The 21704-nt window shown below is 33.6% G+C and overlaps 1 protein-coding gene across 3 annotated transcripts in view; it reads left to right on the forward strand.

Annotated features, from left to right (window-relative positions):
• MIPOL1 (mirror-image polydactyly 1) overlaps positions 1–21704 on the forward strand; it is a 210997-nt gene that overhangs the window by 22931 nt on the left and 166362 nt on the right. For all 3 annotated transcript variants that reach the window (XM_069464368.1, XM_069464386.1, XM_069464376.1), the window contains exons 5-6: positions 6012–6045; positions 6304–6474. In XM_069464368.1, coding sequence (XP_069320469.1) covers positions 6012–6045; positions 6304–6474 — 205 coding nt within the window. The remainder of the gene's footprint in view (positions 1–6011; positions 6046–6303; positions 6475–21704) is intronic.

Here is a 21704-nt window from a genome sequence, read left to right on the forward strand (position 1 = left end):
TTGTTTCTTGTTTTGTATGTTAGCCATTCTAATAGTTGCATAGTGATAGCTCAATATTTTTATTTGTATTTATCTGATGGCAAATGATGTTGAGCAGCTTTATTCATGCTTATTTGCTATCTGCCTATCACCTTTGTTCATAAATTTGATACAGTGTTTCAAACTGGATTTTTTTCTTATTGTTTAAAAGAGTTATTTCTGTTCTGAATATAAGTCCTTTATCAGCTATGTGGTTTGCAAATATTTTCTTCTAGTCCCTGTCTTATTTTTTTTTTTAGTCTCTTCATGTGTTTAGCAAAACACAAGTTTTAAATTTTGATAAAACCCTATCAGTGTTTTTCTTTCATAGATTGTTCTTTTGGTATTGAATCTAAAAGTCATTGTGAAATTAAAAGTCACACAGATTTTCTTCTGTGTTTTCTTCTAGAAGTTATAAGATTTGTGTTTTACATTTAGGTCTGTGATCCATTTTGAGTTAATTTTTGTGGAAAATGTGGAGTTCCTTTTTTTTTCTTTTTTATGTAGACATTTTTTTAATTCCACCATCATTTGTGCAAAAGTCTGTAATTTTTCCACTAAATTTTCTTTACACTTTTGTCAAAATAAGTTGACTACATATGCCTGGTTCAATTTCTGGACTTTCTATTCTGTTCCATTGATCTATGTGTCAGTCCCTTCACCAATATCTCACAGTCTTGATGACTGACGCTTTATAGTAAATCTTGAAATCAAATGTCAGTCCTCCAACTTTGCTCTTTTATTAAAGAATTGTTTTTTGTATTCTAGTACCTTTGCTTTTCCATATATGTTTTAGAATCAATTTATTTATGTCTGTAGAAACACTAGAACCAAATGTTTTTACACATATTTTTCAAAGTAGATGCCCTTTTTAAAATTTTGGTAATGCAGCCATTAAATTTTAAAACTCGCCTTTGGAGATTTGCAAGTACTATTTTTTTTTTCAATTTATCAGTTGCTGAACAGTGCTATATTATACTTACATGTAATTTATGTTCATAAATTTTGTTACATAGATTGATCACCAATTTTATTCATGAAATTTGCTTCTGAATAGATTTTACTGCTTTTAAAAAAATCAAATTCACCCCCAAAAGATAGCAAATCAGCTTTCATACAGTGTCACAACTCTTTTGAGGTAGGTGTTATTAATGCTTTATAGATGAAAATGCTTAGAGTGCTTGACAACTTGGCCAATGATTCAAAATCAATCAAATGCACATTGTCAGAATTATCTACCTCAGGTTTACACAGGCAACTCAAATTTAGCATATCCAAATGAAGTTTATTAATTCATTCCTAAAACCTGATCCTTCTCCTTAATCCCCCATCCTGATCAGTAGCACAACCATCTGCCCACATATCCAAGCCAAAACTTCTTCCTCAGAACTTCTATTAAACTGATCACTTAGTTTTGTTTATTCCATTTTTCACTGGTGTATATAAATTGAACCTATCCTTCTTCCCTATTTTTTTTAGTCTTCATTGTATATCTACTGTAATTTACATATATATTTGTTATAATTTTTATTACAGTATACTAAATTAGTGTTCCTTGAGGCAGAATCTATTTTGTCCTTTGGAGCATTAGTATTAAGGGAGGAATGGGAATGGAAGAAAAGTAAAACACTCAATCCCAAGCCTTTTAATTAATTAATCCATTCAGCTAATACTGAATATACACTATGTGTTAGGTGCAGTTCTAGTTGCTGGGAACATAGCATTGTAGTTTTAATTTAGTTAATTAAATAAGTAAATAATTACATAAATACTTAAAACAATATTAATTGATATGAAGAATTTTTGGTTTTCATAGAAATAGTTTATAAGAGAGGCTTCTACTGTATTATAGTCTAGGAGTGCAGGTGGGAGAGGGAGGATGGGTCAGGGAAGGCCATACATACCGAGCAGAAACAAAAAAGAATAGTATGTCAGCATAGTTTCACATGAAACTGTAGAGAGGTTCCTTTCTCCTCAGCTGAAACTATAGGTTCTGAACCTTCAAGAGAGTGTTTTAGACTAAATCCTTAATAAGAGAACCAATTTATAACTAAATTCTATTTGAATGAAGGGCATATTTGGAGTTGCGTACAAGATGAAATTATATAAATTATTTCACATCTCTTTTCTTTTTAAATTCCCTAATTTCTTGCTTCCTATAATCTTCAGATTCTTTCTGTTGTCTTTTTTCTCTCATCTCCTTTCTACTTCTGATCTACTTTGTGTCTCTGTTACAGTATGTCTTGACTTATTTTGCCTCTGCTCTGCTTTCCTTTACCCCTTGAATCTTTAATGCTTTTTATCTTTCTTTTTTTTTTGCTTTTATTCAAAACTAGCAAAAAAGTAAAAAGGTTTCAAGTTAAAATGACTTACATATACATTCTAATATGTACATTGTTTGCATTTGTATATTCCAACTTTTGAGATCATATCTTTTCTTCAGTCTCTTTGCTATCATTGGTATTTTTTAACATGGTAAGTATAATGCTACGTAAAAAATGAGGGAATAAAAGCAAAGGAGTTGGAATTTTCTGATTAACTGGTCACTAGTTTTGGTTTTGTTTTGTTATCATTTGAGGTCAACGTTTTGTTTCTTGCCATTGAACAAGGTGATGACTATAGTTTCAGAAAGGAATAAGGCATTATTGATTGATTTAGGGATAAATCAAGAAATGCGACATTTCATACATAGGCCTTTCATTTAGAGTGCAAGGTTGTCAGTAAGAATTTGCATGCTATAGGAAATCAATTGAAACTTGAGCCCATAGACATTTACTTCAGCAAAATTCTTACTAATTATCATACTATGTCAAGTGAGACTGTTGTAGGCATAATTTAAAGTTTACAAAAGGTTGAGATTCTTTTGTCTAATTGTAAACCTCATATTAATGAGATATAATTTATACTTTGTCAGTTATATTTCATATAGCTCCAACTGTTATTTTAAGTCTTTATTTGAACCAGTAAAGTATTATACATGCTATTAGTAAACCTTAGTACCTTTCCCAAAGTCATTTTAAATAGAAAATTGAAAGCCTTGTATAGCTGTTTCAAATAATCTTTTTGAAAACGTAGATGGTCTAAATTTTGTGTTGTCTTAAGTGATACAGTAAGTGATGTACTTACTGTAGACCTGAATTTAATTTTCTCAAAATTGCTCTTGTTGATTCTTTAACTAGATATTGAATGATCCAACTCATAAAATTATGTCAAGTATACTGAATTGGCACTTACAGCGTATTAATGTCAAAGATCTGGTTGCATTTTTCAATACTCTGTATCTGGGATTGGCAAAGTAAGAACCTGTGGTGAATTCCAGCCTTCCACCTGTAGTGTAAATAAAGTTTTACACAACATACTCATTTTTTTACTTATTGACTATGGATGCTTTTGCACTACAAAAGCGGAGTTCAGTGGCTGTAACAGAGAACATTTGGCAAAGCCTAGAACATTTACTATCTGGCCCTTTACAGAAAAAGTTTGCTGATCAGATCTTGCTCTATGTAATCTAGTTGAGACTAAATTATAATGTAATTGATCTTTGATATCTGTAATAAATACCTCCTGAGACTTTTAAAGAAATACAAATAGAGAAATACAAGAATCAGCTTTTTTCTCTTTTAAGATTCATGTTTATATTGAAAGTTACATGCATCTATGCCCATTTTCAAATTTCAAATAACTTTTTTTTTTTCATTTTGATTAAAGTTATACTTTTCTTTTTATGGCCATCTATCACTATACTTATATCAATTATAAAGAATAATAATAAGGCAACATTGAGATCCAAATGCTAAGCAGTTGACTTGGGTCACTCATGCTCTGCGTGTGAGACCTAGCACACGAGCTTCACCAAAAACAGTTTAAATTCAATTATCAGCAAAATGACAAATCACTATATGTTTGTTACGTACTTTTAGGAGCAATTACACAAATTATTTAAAGACTGAATGCTAAATTCAGGTGCCAGGAATCTGGTATATTCTTTAATACATTTGATTTTGATTTTTTAAAAATATTTAAATGATTAGCAGAGAATTTTAATATCAGACCAAATACAGTTATCTTAAACCTTTCCTGTTAAAAGGTCCTCCCTAAAGTAATTCTTTGCATTGCAATGCCTGAAGACAAGTTATAAGTATTACATAGAAATTTCATATATTTTTGTTGTGTTGATTATTTGGAATATACAAATTAGGTAATCTACCTATACTGTTATTTTCTCCCTGGTCATTTATAATTCTTTGAAACTAAAAATGGGGATTTATAACCTTGGCAACTCAATATTTTTGTTGTTGTAAAGGTTCTCATATACCAATCTAAATGTTTAATTATCATGTGTCTGTTCACATTTTAAATTATAAAGTTTAATAATAACATAATTGTGAAATTTACTAGCATTTAACTTTGATTTTATTGGGAAGCTGCCATAGTTAGCTCTGAGACTGATTTCATCTAAAAATGACAATAGAAGATAATAAAAGACAGAAAATATAAGATAAATATTTCTCACCATATATCACTTCCTTAAAAATCATATTTAGCCTACAAATAACTGATGGTTAAATGCTATACTAGTGTTCTTCGAATACTTTCACTATGACAACAAATACTTGTAAGAATTTTATTGTCTTATACTTTTATGTTATATTTTTCAACTGAGTAAAAAAGAAGGCGTTATCCTCACACTTCTTGTAGAACAAGCTTTTATTAAGCAATATCTTTGAAAATTGTTGATTTATTTTGGAGAAAAATGGTTAAAGATGAGAGTAGTTACCCTTTTTGAAATGTGAATTCAAAGTGGATGTTAGTAGTTTGAGATACACTAAATTATATATAATTCAAAATCACTATGCTTTCCTTTTAACTAATACTATTTAATTGTGTTTAGAAGTAGCTTTTTGGTATATGTGTATATATTTTTTCTGTTAAAATACTATGTTTTAAAATTACTACTTTTCCATGAATGTAGCAATTTCATCCACTTGTGAAGTTGAAATAATTTGTGTCATATTTGTTGTCTCCTAGTATCTTTTCCTACTATCCTTTTTGGGGGTAAGTGTGAAATCGTAAGAGTACAGAACTGGGGGTGGGGAGAAACTTGAGAAAACAGAAACTTGGATATCTAAACTTTTTTGTGTAATTTAAAAATAATTAAGACCATTTCTAGAATCTGTCTTTTCACTAATATCTATTGAAGATTTTCTTTTAATTTATCCAATTTAAATGGTAGCCTAAATTATATTACAGATATTTTCTAGGTTATGTCTTTTAGAACTTCTTTCTTTACCTTTACTGCATTTCTTCAATTCCTCAACATCAACAAACATTTCAGTGGTTACTGTGGCTTTTATAAGACACAATGCATGCATTAGGGGAACCAATTTACTTTTTTTTGTCTTTAAACTGAATAATTTTATATCTATTATAAAAAGAGAAAATAGCATTAGTCACCTAATAAATGTGGTCCATATTTGGTCAGCATTTCTATATATTTGTTTTCACAAATAGGTAGCAGCAAGAGATTTTTAGTTCAAATTTAGTGTAATTATTTGTCATTGCTTTTGAGGGAACATAGTTAAACTTTGTAATAAAAATACTTGCCTTGTTTTACTTATAATGGTGTCCAAAAAAGAAAGGAAATACAGTTTCTGATAAGAATTGAAAGTCCAGGAGTAAATATAATGATGAGAATGAGTGCTTCTATCACTGGGGAACTTTCTTCATCTAAGCACATATGAACAATTGATCCTTGTAGTCATATATAGCAGTAAACATTAATAACTTAACAGTCTGAAGTCAGTGCAGAAGATATGGAGCATTATTGAAAGATGGAGTCGAGCAGGTGGCACTTTAATATGTTCAGTGTCATGGTTGACTCTAAAGACTAGTCGAATGAAATTACTTGAGGTTCTAAAGATTTAAAAAGCGAACTCATTTTGCTGCACTAAGGAAATGCTACTGATCAGGCTTTCTGTGTCCCTTTTTTCTAGGCTAGAAAATATTAACCCTGAAGAAAATGACATGGTAAGCCATTCTCTGAGGAGATTTCTTGATGTCAGTCTTATATCTTAGAGGCTTAAGTTCAATTGAGTGGGTTTCAAGAACTAAGATGTGGGAAAAAGAAGAATTGACACACTAATAATGTACATCTTTGCTGCAATATGAAAATTCAATAACTTCACTCAGTCAATTTACAATTCACATGTGCCTATTAATTAAACCCTATATTAAATAAAATATATTAAAACTTCATGTCTGACTAACATATAATGGTGTTGGTAGACATTACAGGAATTACTGAACAGAATAAACAATGCGGACACAGGGATAGCTATTCAGAAGAATGGAGCTATAATTGTGGATAGAATCTACAAGACCAAAGAATGTAAAAAGAGAATAACCGCAGAAGAAATGAGTGCAGTGATAGAAGAACGGGATGCTGCTTTGTCTCAGGTAACTGTGCATGTGTCTGTAAAAGCATATTCTTACCATTTCCCCCCCTTTTTTACTGTTAAAAGTGACTTTTGCCCAGATATTCTTAATTCACACTAATTTTTAGCATATAATTAATACTTAAATAATTAGCTATATTAGAATAATTATGTATTTTGTTGTACTACTGTTGAAAATATACAACCTCATTTTTAATACAATTTAATACATTCTAATTTTTTAATAAAATAAAACTTGGTTTATAAAATGTTAACTTATTATAGAAATTTAGTTATATTCTTTAATCACTTTTATATGAGACTTCTTACTCAAGTTGCAGTTTTGAGAGGGCTGAGGCTATGTTATTACTGTTTTATTCCTAATGCCTAATTCAGTGCCTTTAGTAAACTTTGATTAATGAATGGATCAACTCATTAGTCTATTCTCTTCTGAACATTACTTACACTTTCCTGTTCTAACTGAAACCTGATTACCTCCCTGAGGCTGTGCTTCCACTGCAGTTCTCTCAAATAGTGGCTGTATGCTCTCCCACACCAGTTATACTGCCTGGCTCTGAGGCTTTTTTCTCGTTAATGTTCCTTTTTTTCCCCTAAACACCTCTAGCTTTAAAACTCATATATCAGATTATACCTCCCAGTACATACTCTCATAGTCAGGTACACACTCCTATGTTACTTCCTTTGTTTCATTAAGATTTTAGGATCTATTCCATTGTCTCTTCTTGAGCCTACTCCTGTCATAATTCTTGATGATTTAAATATCTATGTAGATGATCCTTTCAAAATCTTGGCTCTCATTTCCTAGAGTCCCCTACTCCAGTCAATCATCATGTGTTGAACACTACTTCTGCCATCCACGCTATGGTCAGATCCTATTCTTGGTCATTATCAGTCTCACGTTCAAGCATCCCACTTTCTAACCACCACCTACTATCTCAAGGTTATCACTCAACCGCTTATTCTTTTACTTCTTAAAGTGTTTCCCATTAGTTCATTTCTATTGCTATCCAAAATGGTTTGCTGTCTCCCATGAAGGTTTTATGGAGGTTTTGGTAAGTCTTGGCTAGTGATGGTTCACACCAGTATTTTGGGTGAGACCTCCCAAGCTGAGAGATGAATATTCACAAGGGCTCTGCTTCTGGCAGATGCTATAATCCAGTGTTTGTCTCCTCAGCATTGTCAAACTGTGAAAAACTACAGTTTTTCAGAGTGCAGGGGGCTTAGCTTTTTAACTTTAAGCCCTACATAGGTTCAAAATTTGGCAAATGATTTGGGATAGAAACAATTCTCAAATCTCCAATTTTGTCACTTCAGCCCTGCATAACTGCATAACTTGGGTGGTTTCTCTGTCCTCTAGCAGGAGTTCTCTTTCTAGTTAAGCCTGGTTTCTCAGCCCCTTCCTCATACATATAATTTGTAAAACTCTTGGCAAAACTGCAGATCCTCAAATTACCCCTCTCTAGTTAACTCCTTTTCAGAATCGTAGCTACTCAAGTCATTATTGTAGCAACAGTCCTCTGATACCTTTAAACAGATGATTTTTGTATTAAATCTTGCTTTTCCTGTTCTCAGCTAGAGCATTGGTCCACCATAAATGGTTCCATCCTATCTAGATGTAGAAGTCTGATGTTTTTCTTCAGATTCGAATTGGAAAAGGTCCTTAAACTTATAAAATGTTTACCAATTTGTTCCCTTCCAAGTGCATTCAATCTTAGATCATTCATTATATTGTTGAAGAGATAGCTGAAACTATTTTTATGTACTTGGAAATAATCATAGTATAAATTCAAATATTTGATTTTTTTTTTTTTTTTTTTTTTTTTTTGAGACAGAGTCTCGCTCTGTTGCCCTGGCTAGAGTGCCGTGGCGTCAGCCTAGCTCACAGCAACCTCAAACTCCTGGGCTTAAGCAATCCTCCTGCCTCAGCCTCCCGAGTAGCTGGGACTACAGGCATGTGCCACCATGCCCGGCTAATTTTTTCTATATATTTTAGCTGTCCATATAATTTCTTTCTATTTTTAGTAGAGATGGGGTCTCGCTCTTGCTCAGGCTGGTCTCGAACTCCTGAGCTCAAACGATCCGCCCACCTCGGCCTCCCAGAGTGCTAGGATTACAGGCGTGAGCCACCGCGCCCGGCCAAATATTTGATTTTTTATTTATTCTCTTAAGTTAGCTAAAAATAAGCACAAAGAGCACAATTAAAAATTGATTGCCACTCATTCCCTCTTCCTCCTTCCTCTCCCTACTGCCTTGCCTGGTATAAAACAATAAGTAAGTAAATAAATCAATATTTGGTCATATTTTCCAGCAAGTCTTTATGCCTAAATGGATATTATCCACCACTGCACTACATTTATGGTTATGTTTTGTGGAAAAGCAGTTGTTGTTTATTTAATTATTTTAATTTGCTTATTTGCAAGCCTTCTGGCCCAGTCAGTATTCATTTGAATTTTTATGTTATAATCATTATATCTTAAATTTTTGAATTATTGTCTTATACTTGTGAATGGGAACTATTTTTACTTTGATGTTTTTTAAATAAACTTTTAAGTTTGGAATAGTTTTAGATTACAGAGAAGTTTCAACGATACCACAGTATAATGAGCTCTCATATATCACTCACTGAGTTTCAGTTTTCCCTGATTTTGCCATCTTACAGTACTGTGGTAGATTTGTTAAAATTAATAAGCCAACATTGGTACATTGGTATTAACTTAACTCCAGATGTTACTCAGATTTCACCAATTTCTATTAATGTCCTTCTCCTGTTCCACGATCCATTCCAAGTACTTCATTGCATTTTGTTGTCATGTCTTCCTAGTCTTCCTAGTCTTTGCTGGTCTGTGACAGCTTATTAGTCTTTCCTTCCTCACCCCCCGCCCCGTGACCTTGACAATTTTGAGGAGTACTGCTCAGATATTTTATCGAGTATCCAGTGGATTTTCTTATGTTTTTCTCATGATTAAAGTGATATTTTTGAGTTTTTGGAAACAATACCATAGGGATTTTACCTTAATTTTAATGCTATTATTTATCATCCTATGTTTTCTAATTTTAGTGCCAAGAAAACTTTAGTCCCATTCTACATATTGCAAATCTTCAGATTCAGTGAGAATTTCTTGATTTTGGTACATTTGATAATTTATATTTTAAATCAACTTAGAATTATGTATTTACTTGAACTAGCCTACTTAAAATCTTGTCTTTTTCAGATAAATCCTTATACTCTTATTTATTCCAAATTCTTCTTCCATATCTCTTCTATCCTAAACTAAGAATTGAAAGTCTTAAAGTCTTTAATAGGATGAATTAAAAATTTTACAATTAGCATTTATTTTATCAAAGAATCATCTTACCAACTAATCCTTCATTCATTCTTCTTTGTCATTTTTTGGCCAATTTTACTCACCTATTTTATTCAAATTGTAGAAATACCTGGAATTAGAAGATAAAGCTGAAAACTTTCATTTCTTCACTGTTCTCCTTTTTGGAGATCTTTCAGTTTATCATTCTACACACAAAAAAATTAGAATTTTAAATGGAAGAATTTCCATAGAATTACAGAATTTTAAGTTTCATAAGACTCTAAAGGCTATCTAGCTAAACTATCCACTAAATTGAGGAATGCTATCCTTTTCATTTAGCCAAATATCTATCATCTCTTAATATCTATCCTTTGGTGCCAGTATTGGTCTTGGAACATTTGACAGATAAATCATATTGCATCAAATACATTCAAATATCTATGTTATCAGTAATGTTCAAAGTCATGTGGGCTAGGCTTAGAGGCACAATTGGATCCAGGTCACCAATAAGCAACAGAAGAATCATAGAACTAGCCAGGATTGGTGGAGTTTATTAGCTTTGAGGGCTGACCTAATTGGTAGCTGCAGTAATTCTTCTGGTATTCTTCAAATAATTCTTCCAAAGGGCTCTGGCAAAATTAGTATAGCTCTAGGCTATTTTTGACTTATAAGGACATGCATAGATGGGCAAGGTCTGGCAGCAAGAGGCTTTGGGTCTCAGTGGTACTTGTATTTAATAGGATAATGTTGTAGAGATTTTCACTGATTGGACCTCAGCTGGTACCTGAGGTACTAAGTGAGGTGCCCAGTCCCTGAGACCTGAATAAGTTAGGTATAGGATTGGATGTTGGTACATGGGCTTTAGCCATGGGCCAGGGGGCTTGGTAAAATAAAATATATTCAAACAGCAAGGCAAAAGCTTTGTCATAAAGACTTAGTATACAGCAGGGATAAAGGAAGGAAGTGGTAAATTCTGTATGTACGTGGGTGTTTGGAATATACTCTAGGCATAATGATTAAAATGCTATGACTCTTGAGTTCCCAGCTACTGATAAGAATGGAGCTTTGATTATATTGCCAGGCTTGATCATGACTAGTTCAAAAACTATGTGAAAAGGTTCATGGAGGCTAAAAACTTAGGATCAGAGTATAGGAAGGCAAAGCAGAAAGTAATATTGTGTTCTTTTCCAGGTTAACCATATTACTATCCTTTAACTTTTCTTTGGGTTTCGTTTTACTTTTTTGTGTTTTAGGTGTTAGTTTCTTCTTGGTCTATCAAGGCTTAATCAGTGATCATAAATTTCTATTATCTGGACACCATACAGGGAGAATCTTAACTTACCACTATTTTCTAGAAATGTCATTCCAAATATCTAAATTTATTATCCACTTCTTTTAATTTCTACATCCTTGTTTATTGTTTTTATTGTTAAAAATATTTCTAAAACATTTATCTTCCTCCTTTACACAAAATATAATGAACACACCTTTTTTTTTTAAATAATTCAGTGGCTCATTTTTATTAGATGTTGTAACAAGAATTATAGATCCAGAAGTACTCGAGTTGACAAACACAGAAGGCATGGGAGAACCAGGGTAATTAAAGAAATACAGCTGAATATTTCACTGGTCAGGTTCCTGCACTTCTATAGGGTACAAGTCTATATCCAGCACCAAGCTGTAGCTCCAGCAAAATGAAGAAGTAAACCAAATAAGAGGAAGACATGAATCCAATCCAGTAATGTAATGAAGAAAATTCTAGGAAGACAGCTGAGCAATATATGGAAAGTACATTGGTCTATTGCTTTTTGACTTTGCCTGTAAGCATGTTCTTCCTTCATACTGGAACATTCTTTCTCTCCACTTGTTGCTGACTTATCTGCTTTCTACTTCAAGGTGAATTTAAATATTATCTCTTTCATAAAGATCCCTCACATGAAGCAATATTGATAACTATACCCTTTGTGCCCTCGTCTTACCTTGCATCCTGTTACAAGCCTTGTCACACTGGATTACAGTTAATTGATTTTATGCCTGTCTTTCCAACTAGCATAAACTTGCATGAAGATAGGAACTGTTTTTTTTTTTTTATTTGTGTCTATTACTGTCCCCAGGACAGTGTAGGTTCTCGATATATGTTTGTGCAATTAATGAACTGATAAGCTTAACTATTTTACATCTATTTCAAGATACATTTAAACCAAAAGAAGTTAGGGAAGTATTATTCATCTGTGCACATTTATTGAGTACGTATTATGTGCTCTCTATTGGGAACTCAGCAATAATCCAAATAGAAAAAGTTCCTACTCTTATGGAACTTACATTTTCATGTGGAGATATAGAGAATGAATGAACAAATAAGTACTTTCAAGTAGTGGTGTGGTGAAAATAAAAAGATAATAGAGAGTGACTACAGTTGGTGGATGGGATTGTCACTTTAAATAGGGTGATCAAAGCAGACCTCTTTGTCAGGGTGAATAGCTGAACCTAAGACTTGAAAGACGAGGAGAATCTAGCCAAGCAGAGAGCTATGGAAAGAGCATTCCACCAGAAAACGAGATCAACAGTGCCCTAAGAGCATGAACAAGCTTAGTATGTTTAAGGCATTGATGCAAATGTACCAAGCTTAAATGTGATTAAAGTACAGCGAACAAGGAAGATAGTGGGATGTGATAAAGTAGAAGACATAGGCAGCAGACAAATCTGTACGGTACTGTACGTCATGGTCAGGAGTAGATATTGTGTCTAAATGCAGAAAGTATTGAAAGAGAAAAGCTGTTGAAATAGTCTAAGCGGAAGATGAAAGTGATGGCTCAGAGGAGCAAATGTAGATCTAGAGAAGTGAACAGGTTTGGGAAATATTTTTAAAATATAGTATATAGGCCTTGAGGACAGATTGAATTTGGACATAAGCAGAAAGAATTAAATCTGACTCCTGTATTTGGGCTTGAACACTGTGTAGATATGTGCTCTGTCTATTGTGATGGGGAAATTTTGGGGGGGTAGGATCAACATATTTGGAGAATGAAATTCTCTCTTGGATGTGGTATATTTGAGATGGTTCATAAAAATTCTTATGGAAATATCAAGCAGGCATTTGGCTATTGCAGCCATTGACATATGGATAAGTAAAGGTGTGGGACTAGATGAAACTAGGGAAAGATCATTGAGAAAGAAGAAAAGAGTGCCCAGGACCAAGCTCTTTAGCAGTTGGGCAAAGGAGGAGGAGCCCAGAAAGGAAATTGGAAAGGAATGTCAAATGAGGCAGGACACTGAAAAGAGTATGGTGTCAGAGGATGCAAGAGAAGAAATTGTTGCCAAAAGGTGAAAGTGGTCAGTTCCCTCGAGTGGTTTTAGGAGATCAAGCAAAGAGAAGATATTAATAGATTTTATCACATGGATAATGTTGAGGAGTTTGGCAAGAGTTTCAACCAGGACAGAGCCCACATTGTAGTGACTTAAAAAAAGTGAGGAAGTACAGACACTGAATATATATCACTTTTCTTCTTCCCTGTAATAGAGGTAGAAAATTTAGCTTTAGGTGGAGAGGGGGTTTAGAGTGTCTTGAGAGGGTTTTAATTTTGTTTTTAATGGAAGATTCTAGGACATACTAGTTGTACTGATGGAAATGAACCAGGAAAGAAGGAAATATGTTTTAAGGGAGAAAAAAGACAATTGCTGTACAAAGTCCTGGAGTAGATGAGAAGGGAAAGGTCCTAGGACATATGTGGAAGAGTTTGCTTTTGGTAGGAACAGGAAAAAACTACTTTCATTCTTACAGAGGTATATAAAGAACTTGGGTAGATACAGATGTTGGCAAAGTGATAAATTTAGTGATAGGAAGATGGGAGAGGGGTGTCCATCATTCTCCCAATAAAAATGTTAGATTAATTTAGATTTTCAGTATAATGGGTTAGTGAATGGTGCTGAAGATTTGTAAAGTAGAGACAATTTGAAATAGTTGTCTTGGTTTGTATATGAATGAACATGACTAGAGAAATGTAGGATTACTAGGCAGAGCCAAATGCACATTAGAGAATCAGGATAGTGAAATTTTAAAAACCTGTCAGAAAAGTGACATGATTTCTTCTAGCCACATTCCAATCATGAGTGTAGTATGGTATAGTAGATATTTGATTTTAACTAAGGTTGGGATTTTAATGAGTGAGGAGCCAGGAAGTCATTACTGTAATGAACCACAGATTCTCCCCTTGATCACAGACTCTCTGTTGCATAAAGAGGAAGAGGAGTGATGAGGAATGTAGAAGGGAACTGAGGACAGTGGTGTCACAGAAGGCAAGATCTTGGATAGTAAAAAAAATAGGAAGTCTATGTATTGGAGTTCTTGGTTTGTCAAGTAATTACTTAGGTGCTATAGTGAGTTGTAATCTAGAGAAAAAGACACTTGAAATAAAGATTTTTATTTATATTGCAATTATTAGGGTCAGTGTATTCCAAATATTTTTCTGCATAATTTTAATGTGGATTTATGGGAAAAAACCTAAAGGGTCAGTATTTTATCACACAGTCAGCAAGCAAGATCCAGAAGTAAAAGACACATATTTCAAGATTCAGAAGTCCATGCTAGGATATTCGTGGCCTGGTTATGAATTTCTCACTTGGAATCTGCATGACCAAAAGTCACTGTTAAAAAGCAGATTGAGATTAGGGAGGGCAGCATAAACTGACAAACCCGCTTGAAAAGCATACCTAAAATCTTGGCCAGTAATATAACCTTCAAAGTTAACCTTCCACTTTAGCAGAGGAAATAATCAAATATCCTAGTGTCTTAACCTCCTATTTGTTAGTGTTGCCTTCACTTTGTATTTTTTTATAATTAATATAGTGCATTGTGTATAATAGATGCAAAATAATGATTTGGTAAATTATTAGAAGTTTGACAAAAAAGATACACTTGAGAAGAAAATGTAACATTTAAAGTTTCATTTTTTAGGAAAAGTAAGAAACATGTTTAACATTCTTTATTATAGTGACTGTAGAATTTTGATTAATTTTTTCCCTTGTCAATTTGTTAATTTGCTTTTCTGTCTATCATACAATTATTTGCCTGTGCATGTTTTTTTGCAGTCTATCTTTCTAAAATATATTGTTGATATTTCATCTATTCTAATTACTTTTCTTTTTTCTTATAAAATTTTTACAACTTTTTAAAAGTATATATTACTTTAAAAGTACAGATAAGCAAAAAGAAGAAAAATATTGCCTGTAAACTCACTTCCTAGAAATAGTCATATATAGTCTTTTTTATAATGCATATTATATCATATATACTACTTTATAAACTGATTTTTCACTTTTATTTTACATTTCATTAGATATTCTCATAGTTTTATAATGTGGATATGTTAAGATTTGTTGAACTCATCTACCGTTTCAGAGACTATTTATGTTTTATTCTATGTTTTGATAATGGGAACATTTTTGCAGCTAAATTTTTATGTACAACTGTGTTTCTTTCCTCAAGGAAAATTCCTAGTAGTGAAAATGATGGATCAAAGAATATAAACATTTTAAAATAAATATGTATTTCCAAATAGCCTTTTTAGAAAAGTTGTACCTAGAAATGTTATTTGAAATTTCATTCAGCTGGCTTTAAGTGGATACAATGTTAAGAAATTTATACTTTATTCTCTAGGTAGTATCCAACTCTTGAGGTTTTTGAGTGTTCTGGTAATACACAAAGTGATATTCATGGGGAAAATTTCTAGGCAGCACTGCATAAACTGGATAAAATAGTTTAAATATAAGTCTGAGGAGAACAATTGGGAACCTATTATAATTCAGGTAAGAGAAAATGAGATTCTAAACAAGAAAAATAAAATAGAGGAGTAGATATGACAACTATGGAAGTGAAAGCTTATATTTTTAAAATATTTTTTAAAGAGAGTTATGACAGTAAAGTAAAAAGTCTCAAGTGAAGGATTTGATGATTTTCCATATATATAAATATATATATATATACACACACACACATACATACACCCCCATGTAAGCAGAACCCAGATCAAGATATAGTACATTTCTAGTACTCTATAAGGCTCTTTTGTGTCTCTTCCCAGTCAGCAATCCTCACCAAAGATAATCATTATTCTTACTTTCGTCAGCACAGATAATTTTGCATGTTATTTTTTAATTTCAAAGTATTACAGGGGTATAAATATTTTTAGTTACAAGGATCGCTTTTGTAATGCCTTAATCATGGTTATAAGTGTGCCCATCACCCAGATAGTGTTCACTGTACTTGTTTGGTAGGATTTTGCCCATCCGCTCCTTCCCCCTCCCTGCTGATTGATTTCCATTGAATTATACTTCCCTCTACGCACATGTGTGCTCATCGGTTAGTTCCAATTTAATAGTGAATACAGGTGGTGTTTGTTTTTCATTCTTTAGGTACTTCACTTAGGATAATGGTCTCCAGTTCCATCCATATTGTTGCAAAAGGCATTAAGTCATCCTTCTTCATTGCTGAGCAGTATTCCATGATGTACATATACCCCATTTTGTTAATCCATTCATGAATTGATGGGCATTTGGGTTGATTCCTCGTCTTTGCGATTGTGAATTGTGCTGCAATAAACATTAGAGTGCATGTGTCCTTTTGAGAAAAAGTATTGTTTTCCTTTGGGTAGATACCCAACAGTGGGATTGCTGGGTCAAATGGTAAGTCTACTTTTAGTTCTTTAAGGAATCTCCATACTGTTTCCATAAGAGTTATACTAATTTGCAGTTCCACCATCAGGGTATAAATGTTCCTTTCTCTCCACATCCATGCCTGCATCTATTGTTTTTGGACTTTTTAATAAAAGCCATTCTAACTGGGGTAAGGTGATATCTCATTTGTGGTTTTAATTTGCATTTTCCTCATAATTAGTGACCTTGAGTGTTTTTTCATGTGTTTATTGGCCATTTGTCTATCTTCTTTTGAAAAGCCTCTGTTTCTGTCTTTTGCCCACTTTTTAAAGGGGTTGTTTGGTTTTTTCTTACTGATTTGCTTGAGTTCTTTGTAGATTCTGGTTATTAGCCCTTTATCAGATGTATAGCTTGCGAGTATTTTCTCGCATTCTGTAGATTGTCTGTTTGCTCTGTTGATTATTTCTTTGGCTTTTTAATTTAATTAAGTCCTGTTTGTTTATTTACTTTTGTTGTTGTTGTGATTGCCATTGGGGTCTTCTTCGTAAATTCTTTGCCTAGGCCAACATTTTGAAGAGTTTTTCGAACATTTTCTTAGAGAGTTCTTATGGTTTTATGCCTTATATTTAAGTCTTTTATCCATCTTGAATGGTGATAGATATGGATCCTGTTTCATTCTTCAGCAGGTGGTTATCTAGTTTTCACAGCACCATTTATTGAATAAGGATTCTTTTCCCCAGTGTATTTTGTTGTCTGTTTTGTCAAAGATCAGTTGGCTGTATGTGAATGGTTTTATGTCAGGGTTTTCTGTTCTGTTCCGTTTGTCTATGTCTCTATTTTTGTGCCAGTATCATGCTGTTTTGGTTACTGTAGCCTTGTAGTATATTTTGTAGTCTGGTAATATGATGCCTCCAGATTTGTTCCTTTTGTTCAAGATTGCTTTGGCTATTTGGACTCTTTTCTGGTTGCAAACAAAGCATAGAATTATTTTTTCTAGATCTTTGAAATACAACATTGGTATTTTTAGGGGATTGCATTGAATCTGTAAATCACTTTGGGAAGTACGAACATTTTAACAATGTTGATTCCACCAATCCATAGACATGCTATGTTTTTCCATTTCTTTGTATCATCAGTAGTTTCCCTCCTTAGCATTTCATAGTTCTCACTGTAGAAATCTTTCACCTTCTTGGTTAAGTATACTCCTCAGTATTCTATTTTCTTTGTAGTTATTGTGAATGATATTGAGGCTTTGATTTGACTCTCAGCTTAACTGTTATTGGTATACAGGAATGCTACTGATTTGTGTATATTAATTTTGTATCCTGAGACATTGCTGAATTTATTTATCAATTCCAGGAGTCTCTTGGTGGAGTCTTTGGGGTTTTCTAGATATAAAATCATATCGTCAGCAAAAAGTGTTAGTTTGACCTCTTTCCTGATTTGGATACCCTTAATTTCTTTCTCTTGCCTGATAGTTCTGGCAAGAACATCCAGGACTATGTTGAATAGAAGTGATGACAGTGGGCATCCTTGTCTCGTTCCAGTTCTTAATAGGAATGCTTCCAACTGTTCCCCATTCCATATGATGCTGGCTGTGGGTTTGCCATATGTGGCTTTTGTAATTATGACATACATTCTTTCTATGCCAAGTTTGTTGTGGGTTTTTATAATGAAAAGGTACTGAATTTTATGAAGTATTTTTTCTGCATCTATTGAGATTATCATATGATTTTTGTTTTTGCTTATTTTTATGTGGTGAATCACAATTATTGATTTGTTGAACCATCCTTGCATCCTTAGGATGAAGTATACCTGGTCATGGTGGATTATTTTTTTTATGTGCTGTTAAATTCAGTTTGATAGTATTTTATTGATTTTTGCATCTGTAGTCATAAGGGATATTGGTCTGTAGTTTTCTTTTTTTGTTGTGTCCTTTCCTGGTTTGTTATAAAGGTAATACTGGCTTCATAGAATGAGCAGGGAAGGATTCCCTCCTTCTCAATGTTATTGAATAATTTCTGCAGTATGGGTACCAACTGCTCTTTGTAGGTCTGATAAAATTCAGCTGTGAATCCATCTGGTCTGGGACGCTTTTTTTTGGAAGGTTTTTTTTGCTGCTTCAATCTCGTTGTACTTTTTTGGTCTGTTGAGGAGTTCTATTTCTTCCTGATTGAGTCTTTGGAGGTTGTGTGTTTCTAAGAATTTATCCGTTTTCTCAATGTTTTCGAGTTTATGTGCGTAGAGATTATCATGGTATTCACAGATAATATTTTGTATTTCTGTGATGTCAGTTGTAATATCTCCTTTTTCATTTCTAATTGAGCTTATTTGGGTCCTTTCTCTTTTGTTCCTGGTTAATCTAGCAAGAGGTCTATCAATTTTGTTTATCTTTTCAAAGAAGCAACTTTTTGTTTCATTGATCTTTTATATTTTTTTCTTTGTTTTCGATTTCATTTAGTTTTGCTCTGACCTTAGATATTTCTTTTCTTCTGCTGGATTTGGGATTGGTTTGCTCTTCATTTTCTATTTCCTTAATATGTGTTATTAGATTGTTAATTTGTGATCTTTCTGTCTTTTTGATATGGGCATTTAAGGCTATGAATTTTCCCCTTAGGACTTCTTTTTCTGTATCCCATAGATTTTGATAGCTTGTGTCCCCTTTGTCATTCAGTTTGAGGAATTTTTTTATTTCCATCTTAATTTCATTGTTTATCCAATAATTGTTCAACAGCAGGTTGTTTAATTTCCATAACTTTGTGTATAATTGAGTGTTTCTCTTGGAATTGGTTTCCTGTTTTATTCCACTCTGGTCTGAGAAAATACATGGCATGATTTCTATTTTTTTGAATTTTGGGGGCCATATTTTGTGGCCTAAAATATGATCAATTTTAGAGAATATCCTATGTACTGATTAGAAAAAGGTATATTCAGTAGTTTGGGGATAAACTGTTATGTAAATGTCTGTTAGGCCCATTTGTTCTAGAGTCCCATTTAAGTCCAGTGTTTCTTTATTAAATTTCTGCTTGGGTCATCTGTCCTGTTCTGTCAGTGGGGTTTTGAATTCCCTGGCAGTTATGATGCTGCTGTTGATCATTTTGCTTAGATCTAGTAGGGTTTCCTTTATGAATCTGGGTGCTCCTGTGTTAGATGCATAAATATTTAGGATTATTGTGTCTTCTTGTTGAATTGCTCCCTTTACCATTATATAAAGACCATCTTGGCTTTCTTTACTCTTATTGATTTAAAGTCAATTTTGTCTGATATGAGAATGGCTACACCTGCTTTCTTTTGGTTTCCACTTGCATGGAATATTTTTTTCCATCCTTTCACCTTGAGTCTGTGTGAATCCCTGTGAGTTAAGATGTGTTTCGTGGAGACAGCAAATACTTGGCTTTTTTTTTTTATCTGTTCAGTCAGCCTATGCCTCTTGAGTTGGGAATTCAAACCATTCACATTGATTGATAGAATTGATATGTGGGATGCTGTTCTGTTCATGCTTTGGGTAGTACCTTATTGCTTTCTTTTTCCTCTTATACTGTTGTTTTGTATGAGCTCTGAGCTTTAGCTTTTGGGTGGTTTTACACTGATGGGTGATTCTTGTACTGATCCGTGTATAATGCAGATCTGAGTATTTCCCGCAGGACAGGTCTCATCTTTGTCCACAAGGAGCTCCCAGTTATCTGGAGGCAGGAGCTTTTGGGCTCGTGGGGGTAGAAAGTCTGTCCAGCAGCTTGGAAGCCTGCTGGCTGTCCGAGATGTGAGAATGGGAAAAACAAACTGCTCCACTTACCCTTTTCAGTGGATTGATATTTACTATATTTACTACTCCAAGCCTCTTGCTTCTTCTTGTTTTGCTCTGCAGCTGCTTCCTGTGGAGTCCCCTGCAGATTCTGGCACCCTTCCCTCAGAATTACACCCGATCTATGTTTATCTGTTTGTTTGTTTGTTTGTTTCTCTTTCATCTAAAATCTTTCCTTCCTACTGAAATGCTCTGGCAGCTGGTGCCTCTGGTAAGCCATCTTCACTTTGCATGTTTTTAAAGTTCATATAAAAGGAACCATATGTTATGTACTCCTTTGTGTCTGACTTCTGTCACCCAATGTTATAACTATATGTTGATCTGTATTATTACAATTATTAATAATTTATCTTTTTCAATGTGGTGTTATGTTCTATTTTATGAAAATACCATGATTTATTTACATATTAAATGGATGACAGAAATTTAGGTTGGTTCCATTTTGAACCTATTATGAATAAAGAACTATGGATATTGTTGTAGATGCCTTTTTGGTAGACATAGTATTCATTTCTTTTAGCACATATATCAGGCATGTACGAAGGAAGAGAATAGCTGAAGCACAGCTTTAGGTTTAATAGGTAATAGCAAACATTTTCTCAAAATTCTTGTACCAATTTATACCAGCAGTGTGAGAGAGTTGCTCCAGTTGTGATTTGAAGATATAATTGAGGAAAATTTCCCAGGCCTTGCCAAATCTCTAGATATACAGGTTCAAGAAGCTCAAAGAACCCCTGGGAGATTCATACCAAATAGGAAGACACCACGTCATGTAGTTATCAGACTGACCAAAATATCCACTAAAGAGGCCCTTCTTCGAGCTGTAAGTAGAAAGAAACAAGTAACATACAAAGGAAAGTCCATCCGAATCACGCCAGATTTCTCAACTGAAACCTTACAAGCAAGAAGAGATTGGGGCCCCATTCTCACTCTTCTGAAACAGAATAATGCCCAGCCTAGAATCCTGTACCCAGCTAAGCTCAGTTTTATATATGAAGGAGAAATTAAGACATTCTCAGATAAACAAAAACTCAGAGAATTCACCAAGACAAGACCAGCTCTCCAAGAAGTACTCAAAACAGAGTTACACATGGTCCAGCACAAGAAGGACCCACGAATGTAAAACTAATCAAGAGATAAAGATAAAAACCCAGTTATCATAATGGCTCAAGAGAGAAAACAGATCAATGAAATTCAACCCAACATGAGGAACAGCAATCTGTCTCACTTATCAGTTCTCTCATTAAATGTGAATGGATTGAATTCCCCACTCAAGAGACATAGACTGGCCCAATGGTTAAAAAAATATAAGGCAAGTATCTGCTGTCTTCAGGAAACTCATCTAACCTGCAAGGATGCATTTAGACTGAAAATAAAAGGGTGGAAATCAATATTTCAAGCAAATGGAACCCAAAAGAAAGCTGGCGTGGCGTTTTAATCTCTGATAACTTAGTTTTTAAATCAACAAAAGTA

Source organism: Eulemur rufifrons, chromosome 2, assembly GCF_041146395.1.
Source record: "Eulemur rufifrons isolate Redbay chromosome 2, OSU_ERuf_1, whole genome shotgun sequence".
In the NCBI taxonomy this organism is placed as follows: Eukaryota; Metazoa; Chordata; class Mammalia; order Primates; family Lemuridae; genus Eulemur; species Eulemur rufifrons.